General features: G+C 44.7%; 1 protein-coding gene across 4 annotated transcripts in view; it reads right to left on the bottom strand.

The window, feature by feature from the left end:
- Window positions 1-18: 18 nt before the first annotated feature.
- Window positions 19-18,350, bottom strand: part of tanc1a (tetratricopeptide repeat, ankyrin repeat and coiled-coil containing 1a) — a 148,960-nt gene continuing 130,628 nt past the window's right edge. For 3 of the 4 annotated variants that reach the window (XM_037536563.1, XM_037536564.1, XM_037536566.1), the window contains 12 exons: window positions 16,604-16,840; window positions 16,104-16,274; window positions 15,163-15,244; window positions 14,858-14,991; window positions 14,119-14,242; window positions 13,811-13,986; window positions 12,910-13,042; window positions 10,949-10,978; window positions 10,748-10,839; window positions 10,091-10,237; window positions 6,495-6,595; window positions 19-2,311 (listed from right to left, as the gene is read on the bottom strand). In XM_037536563.1, the coding sequence (XP_037392460.1) occupies window positions 1,021-2,311; window positions 6,495-6,595; window positions 10,091-10,237; window positions 10,748-10,839; window positions 10,949-10,978; window positions 12,910-13,042; window positions 13,811-13,986; window positions 14,119-14,242; window positions 14,858-14,991; window positions 15,163-15,244; window positions 16,104-16,274; window positions 16,604-16,840 (2,718 nt within the window). In that variant the 3' untranslated portion in view covers window positions 19-1,020. The remainder of the gene's footprint in view (window positions 2,312-6,494; window positions 6,596-10,090; window positions 10,238-10,747; window positions 10,840-10,948; window positions 10,979-12,909; window positions 13,043-13,810; window positions 13,987-14,118; window positions 14,243-14,857; window positions 14,992-15,162; window positions 15,245-16,103; window positions 16,275-16,603; window positions 16,841-18,350) is intronic. The other variant, XM_037536565.1, reaches the window with a different exon arrangement.

The raw sequence follows: 18,350 nt of genomic DNA, 5'->3' as shown, positions 1-18,350 counted from the left end.
TTTCAGTCGAGGACCATGAACGTCCTTAAAAGTGGGGCTTTATTGTTGCATTATATGGCAATGTTGAAATACAATCAGCAACATCTTTATATATGGAACCAGCTGCAAATAATATACATATAAAATAATCTCTTACACTTACCTACCCCTCTAAAACCTGAAACCTGATTGCTTTGTTTATAAACCATTCCTCTCATGCATGTAAACCAGAGTTCTTCATAAAGCATACCTTCCCGTCTCAAAAGGTTCATAATATATCATAATATATAGCTGTGCAAAAATAACATATAAAATAGAATGTTTTAAACAATCAACTAAGCTGTAGGCGCCATAAATAAATTAATTCATACATTAGCAGGTAGAGGGAGGATTATAAGGAAATGCACTGTACAAGACACTCTTTCTCATACACACTCTCACGTACACACAGAAAATACACACCCTCACACAGACAAAAGATCTGAGTACACACTATCGGTCTTAAAGCCTCAGTCAGGAATCAAAAAAATGGCAGGACCTCAGAAATCAGCAACATATCCACTAAAGCTTATTAACTGGATAGTTACCAGCTTAGCCGTCATAACACTGTCGTTACTTCCTGATTGGGGCTTTAAAGTGTTTGAATGTCATTGCTGGACATCCTTTGCCCTTATAGACGAGTTCTACAGTAAACCCTTTGCTAAATGTATAACGTAATCATTGCAGTTATGCCGATACAATCTTCATCTTGTCGCTGCTCTCGTTTTATCTGCAGGTTAAGGTTCTATTAGTGCAGCTCATGGTGAGCTTGGCTGATCCTGGATTGTCTCCGTCTTAAAACTACGGTACTATGCCATAGAGGTAATGCTGTGAATAAGACGTAGAGGCCAAAGCGAAGCCTAATTAGTTCAATTACGGTCTTCTTTTGTTTCATGTCTCCTAGAATTGTGATCGGTCACCGGTATTGATCCAGAAAGCTCATCCATAGCCGTCAGTAACTGAGTTTGTGCTTTGTGCGAGTGAGCTGAGCAGCGTGAGCAGCTACACGTTGGACTCGATGAAGGAGCGTTTAGGTTTGATGGAACTGATGACGATGGGGTTATCCCGTGCCAGGCTGGCCTGCTTGTGCTTGCTCTCACCGTAGTGCTGCTGGAGACCCAAGTTGGGGCTGCTGTCCTTGTAGCCCGAACTGGCAGAGTGAGATTTCGGGTGGAACTCGCCTGAGTGTGTCCCGTTATGGAAGGGCTCTTGGCAGGTGTTGTGGCCCACAAGCCCCTCTGTCCCAAGGGCCTGCCAGCTGTAACCGTGCATCGGGTTGCCGTGGTGCCCCTGGTTGCCATGGTGCCCCTGCAGTTGTTGCTGCTGCTGCTGCTGTTGCTGCTGGTGGAAGCGCGCAGTCTTGTCCATTACACCCATGAAGGGGCGTGGCTTGTGCTCAGACTGACGGGCGGCACTGTCGGGTGTAATCGCAGTGTTGTCATTTGCAACGGAGCTGCGGTTGCGCCCGCCATCCGAGAGGTTGCCGCTGGAGGCTAAGCTACTGGAAGAGCTGGACACTCGTACGCTGCTGCTCCTGCAGAACTCTCCCCTGGACTCTATAGCAGCCTCTGAGGCCAAAGGAATGGTCTCCACATGCCCCATGTGACCACCGCCCCCTTGAACATCCCTCAGCAGCTCCCTTGTGCCTCCGAGAGCTGCCCTGTCCAAGCCGTGATCTACTCCCAGAGGACTGATGTCGATGCACGGCCCGGCACGGAGCGAGGCAGGCCTATGGCGGCTGGGCCGCGGGCTCGAGCCAGCGCTTTGGGCTGCGCGCATGTCTGGCTGCAGGGAGCCACAGTGCTCTCGGCTCTTCATGCTCTGTGCCTGCCGGGAGGGGAAGCGCCTGTTCGCCGCCCGGCCTGAGGGCGAGGCGGATGTGGACTGGGTGTCCGGCACAGCCAGGCCCATGGAGTCTGGCAGAGTTCTGCTCTGCTGCCAGTTCTCCTTCCTCTTCTCCTGACGGGAAGGTTCTTCACTGTTCCTCTCCTCTTCCTCCTCCTCCCGCTGCGCTTGCTTTAGGCCCCGGCTGTCGGTGCCTTTTTCAGGCACTCGAATGCTTTCTTCCTCCTCCTCCTCCTCCTCCTCTTCTTCTTCCTCTTCATCGTCATCCTCGTCTTCATCGTCCTCGTCATCCCCGTGCTGTAAGGGATAGGTGTGTGCCGGGGCATGTTTAGTGCCCGGACGTTGCTGGCACTCCTCCTCCACTCGCGCCAGCAGGCGTCTGATCTCTCTGTTACTGGGACACAGACGTGCTGCCTCGTAGAGATCAGAGAGAGCTGCTGCGAACTGCCTAAGAGGGACAGAGAGTGAGAGAAAGATAAATATTTACACTTCTCACTTTGAGTACAATAGAACAGTGGCTTCCAACTCTGGTCCTGAAGTACGCATGCATATTTTATAGAAGTGCAGAAACTATTACCGGCCAATATATTATTCATTGCTAAATGTTAAAATGTAATAATTATCATCACTCACAAAAAGGGCATTTCAATTCTTTTCAACTCACTCAAATGGTTAGCGTCGGTGATGACATCACCCGAGTCCGGCGTTCGATTCTACACTGCTACACCAAGAAAGCTACATTCATGTAACCAGTTTGAAGTGGTACAAATCAGATCTTTCCCATTCAGATTTGAGCCGCATTCATACGCAGATCTAAATCGGAACCATAACTGATTGGTGTCCATGCAACCTTAATCAAAACGGTCACACAGGCAGTTTTTTTTCCCGTTTACTGTTCATGTACCATCATCAGTGTTAACATGATCTGTCGGCGGTAGCGCCAGTACTGGTGATACATTGATTCGTTCACACAACGTTACAGAGTTCGTTATTTGCACGTGGGTAATTTACTTGCTCGAGTACAGATATGAGTCTCTTACCTACATCACGCATTGTAAAATGAATCAGTGATCTTTACAGTCTTAACCTGCCTTACGCTCACAGCATTTTATACATGGGTTATGTAAAAAATAGGGGTGTAGTGAGACATTCAGCCGAAAACTAAACTTGATTCACAATACCAGGTTCATAATTTGGTGTTCTCATGATATTTTGAACAAAATTCGATTGAAGAAAAATGATGCCAATCATAATGTTCCACTACTCGATTAGGATACTAGAGCTGGGAGGCAGGAGGAGCGACTGATTTGTAGACTTTGTTGTTTAAAAATAAAGCAATAGCTTTAGCAGTAGCAGTTATTGACCCAGGCACTCTAAAACAGCTAATATATGAAGTCTAAATCATAGAGCATTTCAGTTTTTTCCTTGCTCTGATCAGATTTAACCGTTCAGCTAATTACATTACGCAGACTCTTTTATCCAAAGCGACTTACAAGTAATGAGGTACACAGAACAAACAGTCAGGCCTTAAAGGAGGCCAAGGGGTAAAAGCGGGGTAGAGAAGGGAAGGAGGGCAGAAGGAGATGAGGTTGGTAGTGGTTAGATTGCAGGAGGCGATTAGAGCAAGTGCTCCCTGAAGAGCTCTGTCTTCAGGAGTTTCTTAAACACAGCGAGGGACGCCGCTGCTCTGACAGTGGAAGGTAGCTTGTTCCACCATTGGGGAATCAAGTATGAGAACAGTCTCGATTGCTTTGTGTGAATGTTTGGCAAAGCTAAGCGACGTTCATTGGAGGATCGCAGTGGCCGGGCGGTGCTGTAAGCCTTTAGGAGCGAGTGCAGGTAGGAAGGAGCCTGCTCTGTTAACACCTTGTAGGCAATCGTAAGAGCTTTAAATTTGATACGAGCAGCAACCGGTAACCAGTGGAGCTCAGTGAGCAGTGGGGTGACATGCGCCCGTTCTGGTTGGTTACAGACCAGCCGCGCTGCAGCTTCTGAACCATCTTCAGTGGTTTTACAACACAGGCCGGGAGGCCCGTCAGTACGGCACTGCAGTAGTCGAGGCGTGAGATGACCACTGCTTGTACCGAGTTGGGTGGCTCGCTGTGTTAGAAACGGCCGAATCTGTCTGATGTTGTACAGCGCAAAGCGGGGATGTGTTGGAAGCACGTTTAGGGAGGCGGCAGGACTGGCAGCCTTGCCCGGTGGACTCGCGCAGGTAGACTCGCAGGTCTTTACCCGAGTTAGGTCTTCACGCGAGGGGGGTCTTTACCCAACAGCTGACGCCTTCGGCTGACGCCTCAGCGACCGGGCGGGGTAAATAGGAGCGCAAATTGCAATCAGCTGTTAGCGAGTTAGGAGATCAGCGCGACCACACTGCCTTTATATGCCGCGAGTGTGTACGTCAGGGGGTTTGCCACGCCCCCTCGACCGAAACTAGCCCCGACACCGCCTGAAGCAGCACTTAAGGTGCGTTAGTTAGTGTGAGGTAGCAGCTGGACTTCAGCTGGAGCAGTCTGGAGCAGCTTAAACCGCTCCCGTGTGCTCCGTGTGAAAGCCCGTTCTTACTGTTCAGTTAAAGTCCATTAAAGGTTGTTCTACAGCAGGTAAAACACTAAAATACAGTCCAAAGTCAGGAAACACTGCTATATAAAGAAAAAAGGTCAGGGGTACACAAGTTAAGTCCTGGTTATGCCTTCAACTCGCTGTGCTTTGTGAATGATTCACCTGCAAGACGTGCCAGAAGCCATGAAGGACAAAAAACACACACACCTTTAATTCAGTGTTTTCAGACTCCAGGCCTGGAGCCCCTGCACTGTGTAGTTTTGTGCTTTTCTCTGCTGTTTAAACCTCGTTCAGCTCAAGAAGGGATTAATTAGCTAATAATATCAGGTATGTTAACCAGGGGAACCACAATTATGCAGTGCAGGGGTTGCAGGACTGGAGCTGGGAACGCCGAACTACCTGCACTAGCAAACTTACAAAATCACGTCTGTTGAGACACAAGATGGTTTTCTGATCCACAGCGTTGCCTTATATTTAACGTTTGTTTCTCCATTCAAACATCATTTAAGTGTCCAGAAACAGAAGTACAGTTACTGATGTGAAGAGCTGATGGGATTCTGTGCTTTTGCATACTTATGGGATATCTTACCACAGCTATGCAGATGACACTCAGATCTACATGGCTCTCTGCCCAAATGACTACGGTCCCCTAGACTTACTGTGCAAATGCCTTGAGCACATAAACAAAGGGATGGAACACAACTTTCTGCAGTTGAATAAAGATAAAACAGAGATTATTTTATTTGGGAATAGCAATGAAAGACACAGACTAGCTGCCTATCCAGATTCGAGAGGCCTAAAATCTAAAGAACTAGTACGTAACCTTGGTGTACAAATGGACTCTGATCTCACTTTTAACAGTCATGTCAAAGCTGTCACCAAATCAGCTTTCTATCACCTCAAAAACATCAACAAAATCAGAGATTTTCTGGCTAAAGCAGACCTGGAGAAACTCATCCACACCTTTCTTTCTAGTAGGATTGATTACTGTAATGGGCTCCTAACTGGACTCAGCTTCAGCTGATTCAAAACGCAGCTGCCAGAGTCTCACTAGGAGTAAAAGAAGGGAGCACATCACTCCTGTCCTTAAATCCCTACACTGGATACCAGTATGGTACAGGATAGACTTTAAGGTACTATTACTGGTCTATAAATGTCTTAATGGTGCAGGACCAGTATATTTATTAGATGCTCCAGCAATATGAGCCGGGCAGAACTCTCAGATCATCAGGAACTGGTCAGTTAGTGCAGCCTAAGGTAAAAACTAAACACGGAGAGGCGGCGTTTTGCTACGCTGCTCTGAAATGGAACCAGTTGCCAGAGAGCATCAGAAGAGCCCCAACACTCCACACTTTTAAATCCAGAATGAAGACCTTCCTGTTTGAGCCTTTAGCTCAGTTTAATCCACTTTTATCCTGTAACGGCCTCATTCATTTAACTTCTTTATATCTATTGTTTTAATCATGTTTCTTATTTTTATTCTAATTTTTTATCTCCTTCTTTTAAATTTGATTAACTTCTTTTAAATTTAATGTTTTGTTTTTTAATTTTTTTTTTTTTACATAAATTTTATTTTATTTACATTAATTACGTTTTTTCTGTATTTTTTCATTTGTAAAGCACTTTGAATGACCATTGTGTATGAAAGGTGCTATATAAATAAACTTGCCTTGCCTTAAATGCTTTGAGCGACTCTCCAGAGTAGGGAGAGGGACTTTGTGTAAGAGAAATATAAATGTCAGAAAAACATCTTCTCTGCCATTTTAAGAGGGACCAGGAGTTCAGGGGAAACTGTAAAGGATCACAACTTAGTTGATTAGAGTAATTTTAGCCATCTTTCACCTCAAAGTTAGATTCATGCCAGAAATTTGGTCCCAATTACGGCGGCCGCAACAGAAAAATCACATGACCTAAGCCATAGGATTACACATAGTACTATACTCTATGTACTGTATATTAACATGCAGCATCCTGTATGCTATTATGTGTAATATGAAAGTCAGCTGGTTTGTTGGTCTACGTATACCTGAGTGTACAGCAGAAGCGAAGAACATGGTAAAGGTTCTTACCTGCTGCTTCTTTTAGCGCGAGCGCGAGCGTAAAACGCTTCATATGACTTTGGCTTCAGCTCCAGAGCTTTAGTGGCAAACTCCTCTGCCATGCCAAAGTCCTGCAGAGAGAGAGGAGAGACAGCATGAGCAGTGAGTGTATGCAGTGTGAGTGAGAGGGGTGAAGAGAGAGGGAGGCAGCGTGTAGAAAGAGGAATAAAGAGACAATGTCTGTTAATGAACAAGAGGTTTTTCAGTAACCAAACCTACAAAAAAACTCCGGTCTTTTGCTCAGCACTGAAGTGTTGAAAGTTAATACATTTCTCCACACCAACTGTAGCTCTGTTGGACGTTAGAAAGAGCCATTTCTCTGCCTACCATGCTTTCCTTTCTCTCCTTCCCTTCCTGATGAAGGTCAAAAGCTAATATTTGTGCTAGGGATGCGTAACTGCATCGATATAATCCATAGAAATGTGTGATAATGTAATCATAATCCATTATTTTGCTGTGGATTTCCAGTAATTCTCTGTGCGTTACCCTCTCCTGGCTCTCTCGCCCATGCCTCGCTCTCTTTCTTTGTCTGAATCAGTGATCAGCGCTTACTGCTTATTGGGATTCTGTCCTTGAGTGGGAGGTCAAAATTACAGCGAGGAACCATAACTGCCGGGGATAATGATGCAGTTTAAATGTTTAATGACGGCATATCGTATTAAAACGGCCATTATAACTCTTGCTGCATCCTTGCCAGCGGGTGCTGGAGGAAGCCGGTGTAATTAAGCAAACACACATACACATCACTCTCTCTCTCTTTCATACAGTAAACAGTCATATTAGTAGCTTGAGGCAAATCTCTTTTTAATAGTGGACTGAAGTAAAATAATTAACACTGAGAGGATCATAACCTGTAGTTGATCCATTATGTATAACTAGCCACAAAGCATATTATGATTCATAAGCTTTACGCTGCGCGACATTAATAAATGTTGTATAATCTTATACGTGCTGGATTAGTAGAGATCTGTGTTTGGTAAGCTAATCATCTTCAGTGACCTCCGTCCTTTGTGGGTTATTTGTATGTAGCAGTGTTTCTAAATCATGTTCCTGGGAACCCACTGCAGTGCATCATTTCAGCCCCAACACACCTGATCCAACTCACGGTGGGCTTGATAATCAGTTGGCTCAGGTGTGTTGAGGTGCTGAGTACTTGAAACTGTGCAAGGCTGTTTGTCCCCAGGAGAAGGACAAAGAAACACTGGCATAAATGCTGGGCAGTATGATCCTATATCGTTATCAGAGCAGAGCGTTTCTGAGGGTGTCATCTAGAAGTGGGTTCATCTGGCATACACTGTGTTTTATCCAGTATAGGTGAAATTATTCCTAAGGAATGAGTTTTGTCATCACTGTTATACCGGGATGCCACAAATAAGCACAGATAATGCAGCATACAAACAGTGCAAAACACTCTAACGTTAGACCCTTTAGCTGAATTGGAATGGGAGTCAGGGATGTTTGTCACGTCCCACTGTCTAGTTCATTGTCTGATTTAGTCCAATTTGTTTTGAGACTGTGAACATAAAGAAACAGACATTCCCTTGGAGGAAGCATTTGCCTGGCATGAACAGCAGACTGTTTGCCGCGCTTCTGTTCCCTCTTAAACCACCTGAGGCATTGCCTCACTCTTTCAGCGGCATCAGACGACACTGTTTTTCCCGTGGCAAATGACTTGAGAAATTTGACAAAGCTGGAGTTGCCTGCTTATTCCCCTGCTTCTTAGTTGAACTGCCTGTTCCACCTTTAAGTAGTGCAGCAATTAGTGGAATAGAAAATGTAACAGGAAGACGTCCAATATGAAGCCAGTTTCAGCTTTTTGGACATGGAACAACATTTAGCACCGTTCAGTTTTCGCCAGGCCCAGAGAAGCTGCTGCGTGGTTAGGTTTAGAAAGCAATGCTAAAATTGGTTTATATGCATATTGTTTAGTTCTGCTTTTTGTGATTTGTACAATAGAAATATTCCAGATTTACTTTTGTTGTTAAACATGGTTCTTATTAAAAAGTTGACAGGCATCCAGAAATAGAAAGCCACTGTTAACCTACAAAAATAGGTTTGTTTAAGCATCTTAACTGGTTTTATTTGGGGGGAAACTTGCTGCTGTTGGACGAAAACATTGTATCTCCATTGTTTTCTTGATTCTGACATCATTTGAAAATACCTGCTATCAATTATATTGTGTGTAAATCTGACGAAGAATGGACTAAAAGAAATGACCCAAAATGACCCAAAAAGAAAATCCCAAAATGGGAGGGGGGGGGGTCTGGTTTCACTGACTTAGATTAAAAGTAAAGTATGTTCTTTTCCTTCTCCTGTAAGGTTATCATTTTGGAGATCAGAGGTTTTTTTGCTGACAACGGTGAGATACTGCCATCATTACCAGCACTTAAAGAATACTGACCAGCTGCATGTTTAATTTAAAGAGATTCAGTAAGAGCTCTAGATTCCCAAGACTGCTAGTTTAAGTCCTGTTTAACTGGATTAGTGATGCACATGATGTGAAACACTGAATAAGAATGATTCTACTCATAGTTTTGTTAGCATTTGGTAGCAAACTGCTAGATTATCAGCTGAATACAAACACTAAACATTAGCCGGCTCAGTAGGTCAGTGATGGATCACACCGCCTTACTGCCATCAGTCCCACCACATCCATGTCAGAGCACATCACAGTATTCAAACACCAGCTAGCAGACAACTGGATTTCTCTGTTCTCTCATAGCAGTTTGAGGGATGAACCGCAATATATCTGACACTCGCTGTGTTAAAGCATTAACTGCAGTCTGTAGCTCCCTCACCAGACAAACAGAGTCCTCCTTTTAGGGACGTTTAAACTGAAGTCTGTGCTTTTTGTGTTCTTTGATCTGCAGTAACATCAATACGCTGTGCTCTGCGAGTGACAGTTAGCCAGGTGCTAAAAACAGCTAGCCTGGAAAGACATTCTCCTACTTGCCAATGCCACACATGCAGGATCTTCAGTTTACTTTTATTTAAATCAGGGCTGTGATTTGCATGAACCCTCTTCTTCTACTTTTGTTGCTTGGGGATGCACTTATGCTAAAATATGACTGAGCGCTGTAACAGTGCTGTAGTTGTGAGGAGCAGATGTGATCTATTGCTGCTAAAGCTTGTTAGGATGTTAGGATAGAAGCGAGTTCGCTGTAGGCAGCACGGTTATCTTGTCACTCACACTTGGTCACAGAACAGATCACTGGTCGCTCAAACAGGGAATATATAACTCCACATTTCAGATGTTGCCAAAGTATACTCATTTCACTCATCGCCCCCCCCCCCCCTCTCTAATCAAGTCAAAAAATCACCTTCCCTGCAGTAGAAATGTGCTAAATGTGGATGTGTGACAATGCTCTACTATACAGAACATTTTTTATATTCCTATTAAGGAAATTATCATAATAATATATATATCATTTTATCACTCAGCCCTAGCAATAAACCACTGATCTGTATTGCGCATTGTAAAGATGTCTTCAAGTATTGTAATATTATGCATAGCATTGATAGCATATTTGAGTGTACCGGTGAAGAACTGGTTTGAGGAGACTTACGTTGGTTTTGCGGCGGCAGCGGGACAGGTTGAGATAAAGGGACACCCGCAAGTCCCGAAAAGCCTTCAGGTTCTCACCAAAGCCTTCCCTTGGAAACTTCCTCAGTGCATACTGGTACCTCTGAGCTGCCTCCTTCATCTTCCCCTTCTAAGACGAGAGAGAGTGCGAGGGACAGAGGACAGTGCTTTTAGCGGGTTCTTCTTCAGAGCGTCCGAACATCATCCATGCATTACCATCTTTGCCCCAAACCCACACAGAACATCCTCTCTCTGCCTTGGCTGACCTTTAGCCTCAGATGCTCTGCCCACATACTGGCCGATGTACTGATTATACTGTATGCTAGGATGGCTTCAACGGTCAGTATTTTGTCAGTTGCTTTCTGACTGGCTTTCCACTCTGCATTCTGGCGGAAGACACAGTGGCTGGGTTGAAAAAACTCCTCTCTAAAAGTCTCCAAAATTATTCAAATGTTTCATTTGAAGCAGTTAGCAGTGAGACAAAGTGTGAAATCCTTGTGCAACTGCCACTACATTTCCGCCAGGTGTGTTTTTTTAACAAACACCCTTCAAAACAGTTCCAAAAACAGCAGCCTGTTGGGTAGATCTGAGTTATAGTGGCAGCTTTTGGTTATGTTGAGCGACAAAGCGACAAACTGACCTTGTACAGCAGGTTGCCCTCTTCCATCAGCTTCTGCAGCAGTATGATGAGAATGTCCGGTTTGGACGTGGCCATGGCCCAGGCAGCGTTACCTGCGGCGGAAACGGAGCATGACAAAGCCGTTAGCCTCCCGCTCACCTCCTCACCTTCCTCCTGGACTACGAACATGATTGGCTCAAGAGAGTTACCTAAAGCTTGTACCTGATCGATCATAGGGGGATGTTCTGTAGCCTTTAGCAGCAGGACAGTGAAGACAGGAAAGAGAAAGAGAGACAGAGAAGTGAAAAGTGAGAAATGAAGGAAAACAGAACACACTGGAGAGATTTGGACCATACAAGCTGTACTTCTGTGTTTTGTTGCCATCTGATTCTGAACTGAACAAAACCTGTTGGAGCCTCTTGAAGCAGAGTCCACTTGTGATGCCGCTTTATATTCAGAAATCACTAGCATAAAAGTGACCACACTGCAAAGTCACCAAACATAGAAATGAGAGAGAACTCAATGCATCTTTCAGGAAAAAAAGGACTGAAAAACTTTACTGGCAGCCTCCTTCAAACAGTGAACACAGCGCTGGTTTGGAAGAAAGCTTCAGAACTAAAAACGGAAACTAGGTCTTTTAAGCTGCCCTGTAATATTATTTGAGCAGAAGAGGGAAGGGGGGAAAAAAGTTTGGTCGAAGGTATGAAGCATGCAGTATTAGGAAAAAAGCTACCCAACCTCTACTTATCCTTGTATCCAGTGGCTAACTGGTGCTCAGCTAATGCTAATTTAAAACATGGGGCGGTGTGGTTGTTTTTCAGTGGTTTAGTGGTCGGTGAATGCTAGTCTTGATTCCAGCCAGCATGAAAAACCTTGGAAAACGAGGCCAGATTAGCTCTGACTATCCATCCAGTGCTTAGCACACTCTTTTAGACTTTAAAAGGACTTTAACCAGGGTAAGTCGTTGCCGTGAGCAAGGCCTGGATACACCAAGGAGGTGTAACGAATCAATCTTTTGTAGGAGTCTCACAATGACATAAAAAAACTGTGACAGCAGCCAATTCAGCGTAACGAGCATGGCACACTGCGAAGACAACCAAGAGAAATGTGTGATCCACATTCACTTTGACTGGCTTGTTTATTAATAATTTAGCTTTTATCTAGAGTGACTCATGAATGTCATTTACCAAGACATCTCCTAGAAGGAATGTGGGTTATGTGCCTTGGTCAGAAAGCTGGGTGCACAACTCATGACCTCCAGGCACAGAACCATGATGTAACCACTAGCCTACCGCCACTATATTTACTCTCTTGAAGATCCAAGTGGGTTTATGATCAAGGCAAGAGAAGGAACTTTTGATTATTCATTATGCCTTATAAAAAACAGACATGCAAGCCTCTGGGCAACTTGCTGCCCAGTATGTGCCTCTGCAATCTATGTCTTTTGGTACATGAAACATCCATGGGATTTTTTCTTAAAAATATTCCTAAGATCACACAGCTAAGATCTGACTGAATGTCATTAACTTTTTCATATATAATTAAGATTATTTTTAAATCATTTTGTGAATTAGCTATGTGGGAGGGGGAAAAAAAAACCTAGAAGAAAATCCACAGCTATATACAGTTTGTGCTGACTGTTGACGAGTCTTGTTAAAGGTAGATCAGCAAGCAGTAGCCGAGGACGGTGGGTCTGATTTGGCTGAAAGAAAACCTGCAACTATGTACAGTAAAGACAGTCAATCACTTCAGTCAAAGGCAGGTCAACAGGCTCTCTCAAGCAGTTCACACTCTGACTTTGGGTTGGAACTGAGAGGATTTTGCTATATAACTCTGGGCCTGGTGGAATGTACGGCACAAGTGACAGTCACATACATCACTGGTGTCCCACTTATAAGGGTTCTAGTGGCTCAGCACAGCATGCTCAGGCTCAAGTGAAAATATGGCCTGGTTTCTGTTGCATTTAGGACTTAGCAGAGGAACAGAGCTCTGTGCTTTCACACTTGGAGAGAAAGGCGGGGGAAATAAAGCGGAAAGAGCCGGCCACGTTCTGGATTTAGAATGCCCAGGCCCCTCCTGAGAAGCTGCTGCGGGTGTTCTAGATTTGGCAGGACGAAGCAGGGGGAAGGCCCAGGGGAGAGGCGCGCAAATGTGTGCCGTGATGTTCCTGCAGAGCTACTCACCCAGCTTGGCCCCTTTCTTCAGCAGGGTGACCACCACAGAGGTGTTGCGGCTGCCAATGGCGCGGTCCAGTGGCCGCATGCCGCTGTAGTCCATGTGCTCGATCACGGCGCCACGCTCCACCAAATAATGCACCTGCAGCAGAGGAGATAAGCACTCAGGGTCTGTATCTGACATGTACACACTGTGGCCCATATGCACAATTACAGCCCTGCAGTCTATCAGACAATGCACCTGGGATGCACGAAATAAAAGGAGGTGGTAAACAAGACCAAACACAGGCACTCATACACACAGCAATCCATATGCTTGACTCAAGCTCCCTTGTCATTGAGTAAAGAGCCTTAGAGACAGAAATGGTGCAATAGTGTACAATACCACACGGCCTCAATGTACAACAGTCACATATGTGCTAATTACTACACCTGGCTCCATTATATAATACACATTTTTTATACTGGTGCCACCCACACACCTGTTGACAATGAGGGTCTGTCTCACAAAGCAGGACTTCTTGCTTAGCCAGCTAACTTTAAGCTTATGGAGGACACTATGCTTGTCTGCCCTGATTGGCCTTTCATATTAAGTTATCATGGTCACATATGATGTAATGCAGTGGGAGGGCTTTGTGCTGTCATGTGACGTGGGGAGAAGCACGTTTTTACATTTGTTGACAGCTGGATTTAAACTGGTTGACACCTGCATTTCTGAAGAGAACGATCCATATCTTGGTATAATCCTTAAGACTCATGAAACAACCAGCTGTAAACAGGGTAATACAAACATACCTGAGGCATAAGAAGAATCTGCTAACAGAACATTCACTACAGTTCCGTTCCACATACACAGTTTATATAATCTGCATATATACACAGTGATTTGAATGGGTTATAGTCCACGCACTATGTCAGCATCTCCATAGAAAGCAGCCAGATCCAGAGGGGTGCGCCCATTCTTATCTGTGTGATCAATCTGGGCTCCTCTGTCTACCAGGAACTCCACCACACTCTTCTGGCCCTTCAGACATGCCCAGCTCAGTGGAGTCAAGCCCTCCTTATCCACGGCTGTTAGGGTTGCTCCTGCAGCACACACACACGAAAAGGTTCACTCCAGCTGTGAAACTGATGAAAATGTGGCTATGTGGAACAACATATTAGACCTTCTCTTGGCTGCAAGGTTAGAGGAAGCTGCCCTGTGGTCAGATGACTCACCATGCGAGAGTAGGAAGTCTACAGTGGTCAGGTGGCCCTCACTGGCTGCAACCATCAAGAGAGAGCGCCCGTGTTTGTCACAGGTGTTCACTTCAGCACCATGCTGCAGCAGAAGCTCTGCTACCTGAGAGGCAGAGGGAGAGAGGGAGAAAAAGAGGGCAGTATGTTTTATTTATGCCTTTGTTTTATCTTAATTTTTCTTTTCAAATTAAACATTTTCAGTTGTTTCAGTTAAAAAGGTACAGAACAAAAAGTTGCATTGCATGAATGATGTACCCTGTTCTTCAGTGGTCAGGACCCCCATGGACCCTCACACAGGAGGTCCTATTTCGGTGGTGGATCATTCTCAGCACTGCAGTAGCACTGACTCACAGGACACTGTTGGCTGAGTTGTTTAAAAACTCCAGCAGCACTGCTGAGTCTGATCCACTCATACCAGCACAACACACACAACACCACCATGTCAGTGTTACTGCAGTGCTGAGAATGATCCACCACTCCAATAATACCTGCTCTGTGAGGGTCCATGGGGGTCCTGACCACTGAAGAACAGGGTAACAGAGTATCAGAGAAACAGATGGACTACAGTCTGTAACTGTAGAACTACAGAGTGCAGCTATACGGTCAGTGGAGCTGATAAAGTGGACAGTGAGTGCAGAAACAAGGAGTATATTTTAACATCAAAAGGAATGAAACTTCCTTGGTTGCAGGTGAGAGAGAGAGAGAGAAAGAATCCCACCTGTGTGTGCCCATGTCTCACAGTGCTGAAAATGGGGGCCACACCCCTCCGGTTTGGCTGTGTAACCACAGCTCCCTGCTCCAGCAGGAACACACATGCCTCCTGCTTGCCCCGCCCAGCAGCAGCAGTCAGAGCTTAAAAGAAAGATAATAATGGAGAAGATTAAACTTAAACCTCTCTTAACTTTAACCACTCTAATAAAGTGGCTGGTGAAATCAATTTGAGTTATCACTACAGTTCACAGATTGTCCTTTAATATGACAGAAAACTAGGACAACATTTATTAGTGCCAGCGTGAAACGCACCAGTCTCTCCCCACAGAGTGTCATGGCCATCGATCTGCACGACGAGCTCGTCCTTATTCAGAGCCAGCAAGTCCTTCACAACCTGAAAAGGTACATTACAGTTCAAATTCACTTCAGGGGTTCTCACAGTCCTTCTACCATCTGGCCTGAATTTACCCCACTTTATTTATTCTCCCTACTTTATTCTACCTCCCTACTTTTATTGCCTTAAACCGTTTTTAATCTGCCAAGCTGGAGTCACTCGTATTTTGGCAGTGAGGCCCACAAAATCAGAGCTAAAACAATGCATTATGTAAAGTCTGTCCAGTTTGAAAACTTTTGGATTGTTGTTTGAAGGCATTAAATATAAATATATCTGCTAAAGTACTGTTTAAGCTTCTTTTTGGATATCTGATATTACTATTTTCTAATGTTTTTTTTGCTGTTTATCAGTGCTCTGATAACACTGACACTATTATTAGGGTTTTTATTCTGTCTTTGGTTTTTGGCACTGGATTAGGATAGAACTTTTTTTCAGGCTACTGTCAAGTTTGCATTAAGCACTTGTGCTGTGGGTCAGGCTGAGTGTTATCAAGCTATATTTGGGTCCAGTTCAATGTTTCAGACTGGATTTAAGCTCTAGTTAGTAACCAGATGGCAGGGCAACGGGTAACAGGTGGCAGGGCAACGGGTAACAGGTAGCGGATTCAGGCAGCAGCAACAAGGATGACTATGATCTTTCTCCAAAGAGAACAGGAGTCTACTATACGATTGGATCTTAAATTTGTACATCAGGTAAACATGCAGTATCCAAGCATATGATGACGTGGGTGTGTTTCCTTTTCTTGGGTTTATTGGTTTTGCCGCTCAGAGTCTATGGTGACACGTGGCTGTGTGGACTGCTCAAATGTGGATGCTCATCTTTGTGAGTTCCATACTGAGCTGTGTTGTGCGCACGTTACCTGTAGATGTCCCATACTGGAGCCGGCGATGAGCGCTTGCTGCAGTACTTTGTTCTTGAGGCTGCTGTCAGAGCTCCAGTTCTGCTCCAGCAGATACTGCAGTATCTCTCCATGACCTCTTAGAGCAGCATGCACCACTGCACACTGACCACTCTTATCAACATGATTCACCTGATAAACACACACAGTTTTGTCAGATTAAATACATTTGGGGTGCATTTAGTCAAGTTATGTACATATCTTATTGCAGCCATACAACTGTGATGATGAAGTGATGGATTGAGTGCCTCATGATATATTTCCATAATGCATGCTGGGTATTATAGTGAGAGAACAATGATAAATGAGAAAATGAAAAAAAATGCTGATGATGCTGAGGGATATATTAAACTATTGGCCAAATCACTGTAGAGGTCACTCTAGGACAATAATTTCTACATTGTTGATAAAGTAATGGTGATGGATGATGGGTAGTGGATAGATCTAACATGCTCACTGACCTTTGCTCCTTTCCTGCAGAGCAAAGTGACCACCCCTAAGTGTCCAGCTGCTGCGGCGTAACATAGCGGCGTCATACCGTTCTCAGATAGCCCTTCCACGGGTGCCCCGAACTCCAGTAGCAGGGCCACCATCTCTAGGTGCCCCAAGTGAGACTGTACACACAGCACGGGGGCGCTGTTGAGCACCTCTGTGCGGTAACATACACTCGCCCCGCCCAGGATCAGCAGCCGAGATACCTGAGGAGACGGAAAGGTAGAAATGGGCTTTGGGTCTGCAGCTGAACAGTTCTTCATTTCACAGTGTCTGCTTGTCCACTGTAGGGCCAACAGTTGGATAATGGACCAGGGTTGAGGTGGCATAAGTAGTTTTGTTAATTTTCTAAGTGAAAAAAGTTGGCCCATCCTTATATATGGCACAAACTCATATATGGTATTTGCGAATTATTGTGCATTTATTTGCAGAGTTTAACACAGTGGAAAATAATAGGCCACAATTTTTTTTCCTAATTTTCTCTTCAATTAAGTCATTTCCAATTCCACCCACTAGTTAGGACTCCCCCAGTCACACAATGCCACCAGCGCCAGGAGAGCAAAGGCTAGCACAGGCTTCCTCCCGAGACCTGTGAAGCTAACCATCAAATCTTTTCGATTTGCCACTCACGCAATGTCAACGGACAGCCAAGCGCTCGGAGGAAAGCACAACCGCCAGAAATGTTACGTCAGATAACAGATGCCTGCGCAGACTAGCATCGCATTTGAGTAATGGGGGGAAAAGGGGGGCCATCCTACCCACCAAGAGAGCGAGGCCAACTGTGCTCTCGAGAACTTGCTATCTCCTGATGATTTTTAAATAAATGAGCAAAAGTGTGCTGTCTGTAGAGGACGCTCTCTGTAGAGGACGCTGTCTGTAGAGGACGCTGTCTGTAGAGGACGCTCTCTGTAGAGGACGCTGTCTGTAGAGGACGCTGTCTGTAGAGGACGCTCTCTGTAGAGGACGCTGTCTGTAGAGGACGCTGTCTGTAGAGGACGTGTTAACTTGTTGTAACTTAGATATTCACAAAAATGTGTTATTTGACTAGTATTTGACTGGACTTTTGCTGGCGAATAAGCCTGCTCAGAATTGTTTGGCTCCACAGTAAAAAAGAGGCTAGTGACTCATATGAATAACGCGAGTGGTGCAAGTTTCAAGGACATAACTCAGTCCTTATCCATAAAACACCCAAACATCTTTGACTTGCACTCCGGATTATTTGAGATAATGCACCTTCGCCTCATCTTAATTCTAGTGTTACATTGAAAAGCCTCTAGTGTAGCAGTGTAATCATCTTCAGGGAAGCACACATACACACACTAATACAAATCCAATTTCCTGGTTACAAAAACTAGCGAAAAGCCCGACTCCACTGGGCTCCAGAGTGTCAAACAGAAGCGGAGAAAAGAAAACTTCTCTTCAAAACCAAATCAACAAAACTCCAGTGTTTACACCCCTGAAGATGTGTGCAGGACTGTGTCCTTCTGTCATGAAAAAGCTCTCTAGCTGTGGACTCGACCATCAAGAAAACAGCATAAGATCCTTTTGAGCATACAAATAGCTTATTCTGAATTAATTTAACAGTAGAATGCATAGAATCACACTTAGCGATCAAGGCCAAATGAAAGCAGACGGCCTCTTTTGATCAGGCCGGAGAGCTCGCCTGGTAATCGGAGGCTTGATTAGGAGGCTGGATGAAGCAGGAAGCGTTAAAAG

Source organism: Pygocentrus nattereri, chromosome 30 (genome assembly GCF_015220715.1).
Source record: "Pygocentrus nattereri isolate fPygNat1 chromosome 30, fPygNat1.pri, whole genome shotgun sequence".
NCBI lineage: Eukaryota > Metazoa > Chordata > Actinopteri > Characiformes > Serrasalmidae > Pygocentrus > Pygocentrus nattereri.
The sequence above is the reverse complement of the archived record's forward strand: the minus strand, read 5'-3'. Positions and strand labels throughout refer to the sequence as shown.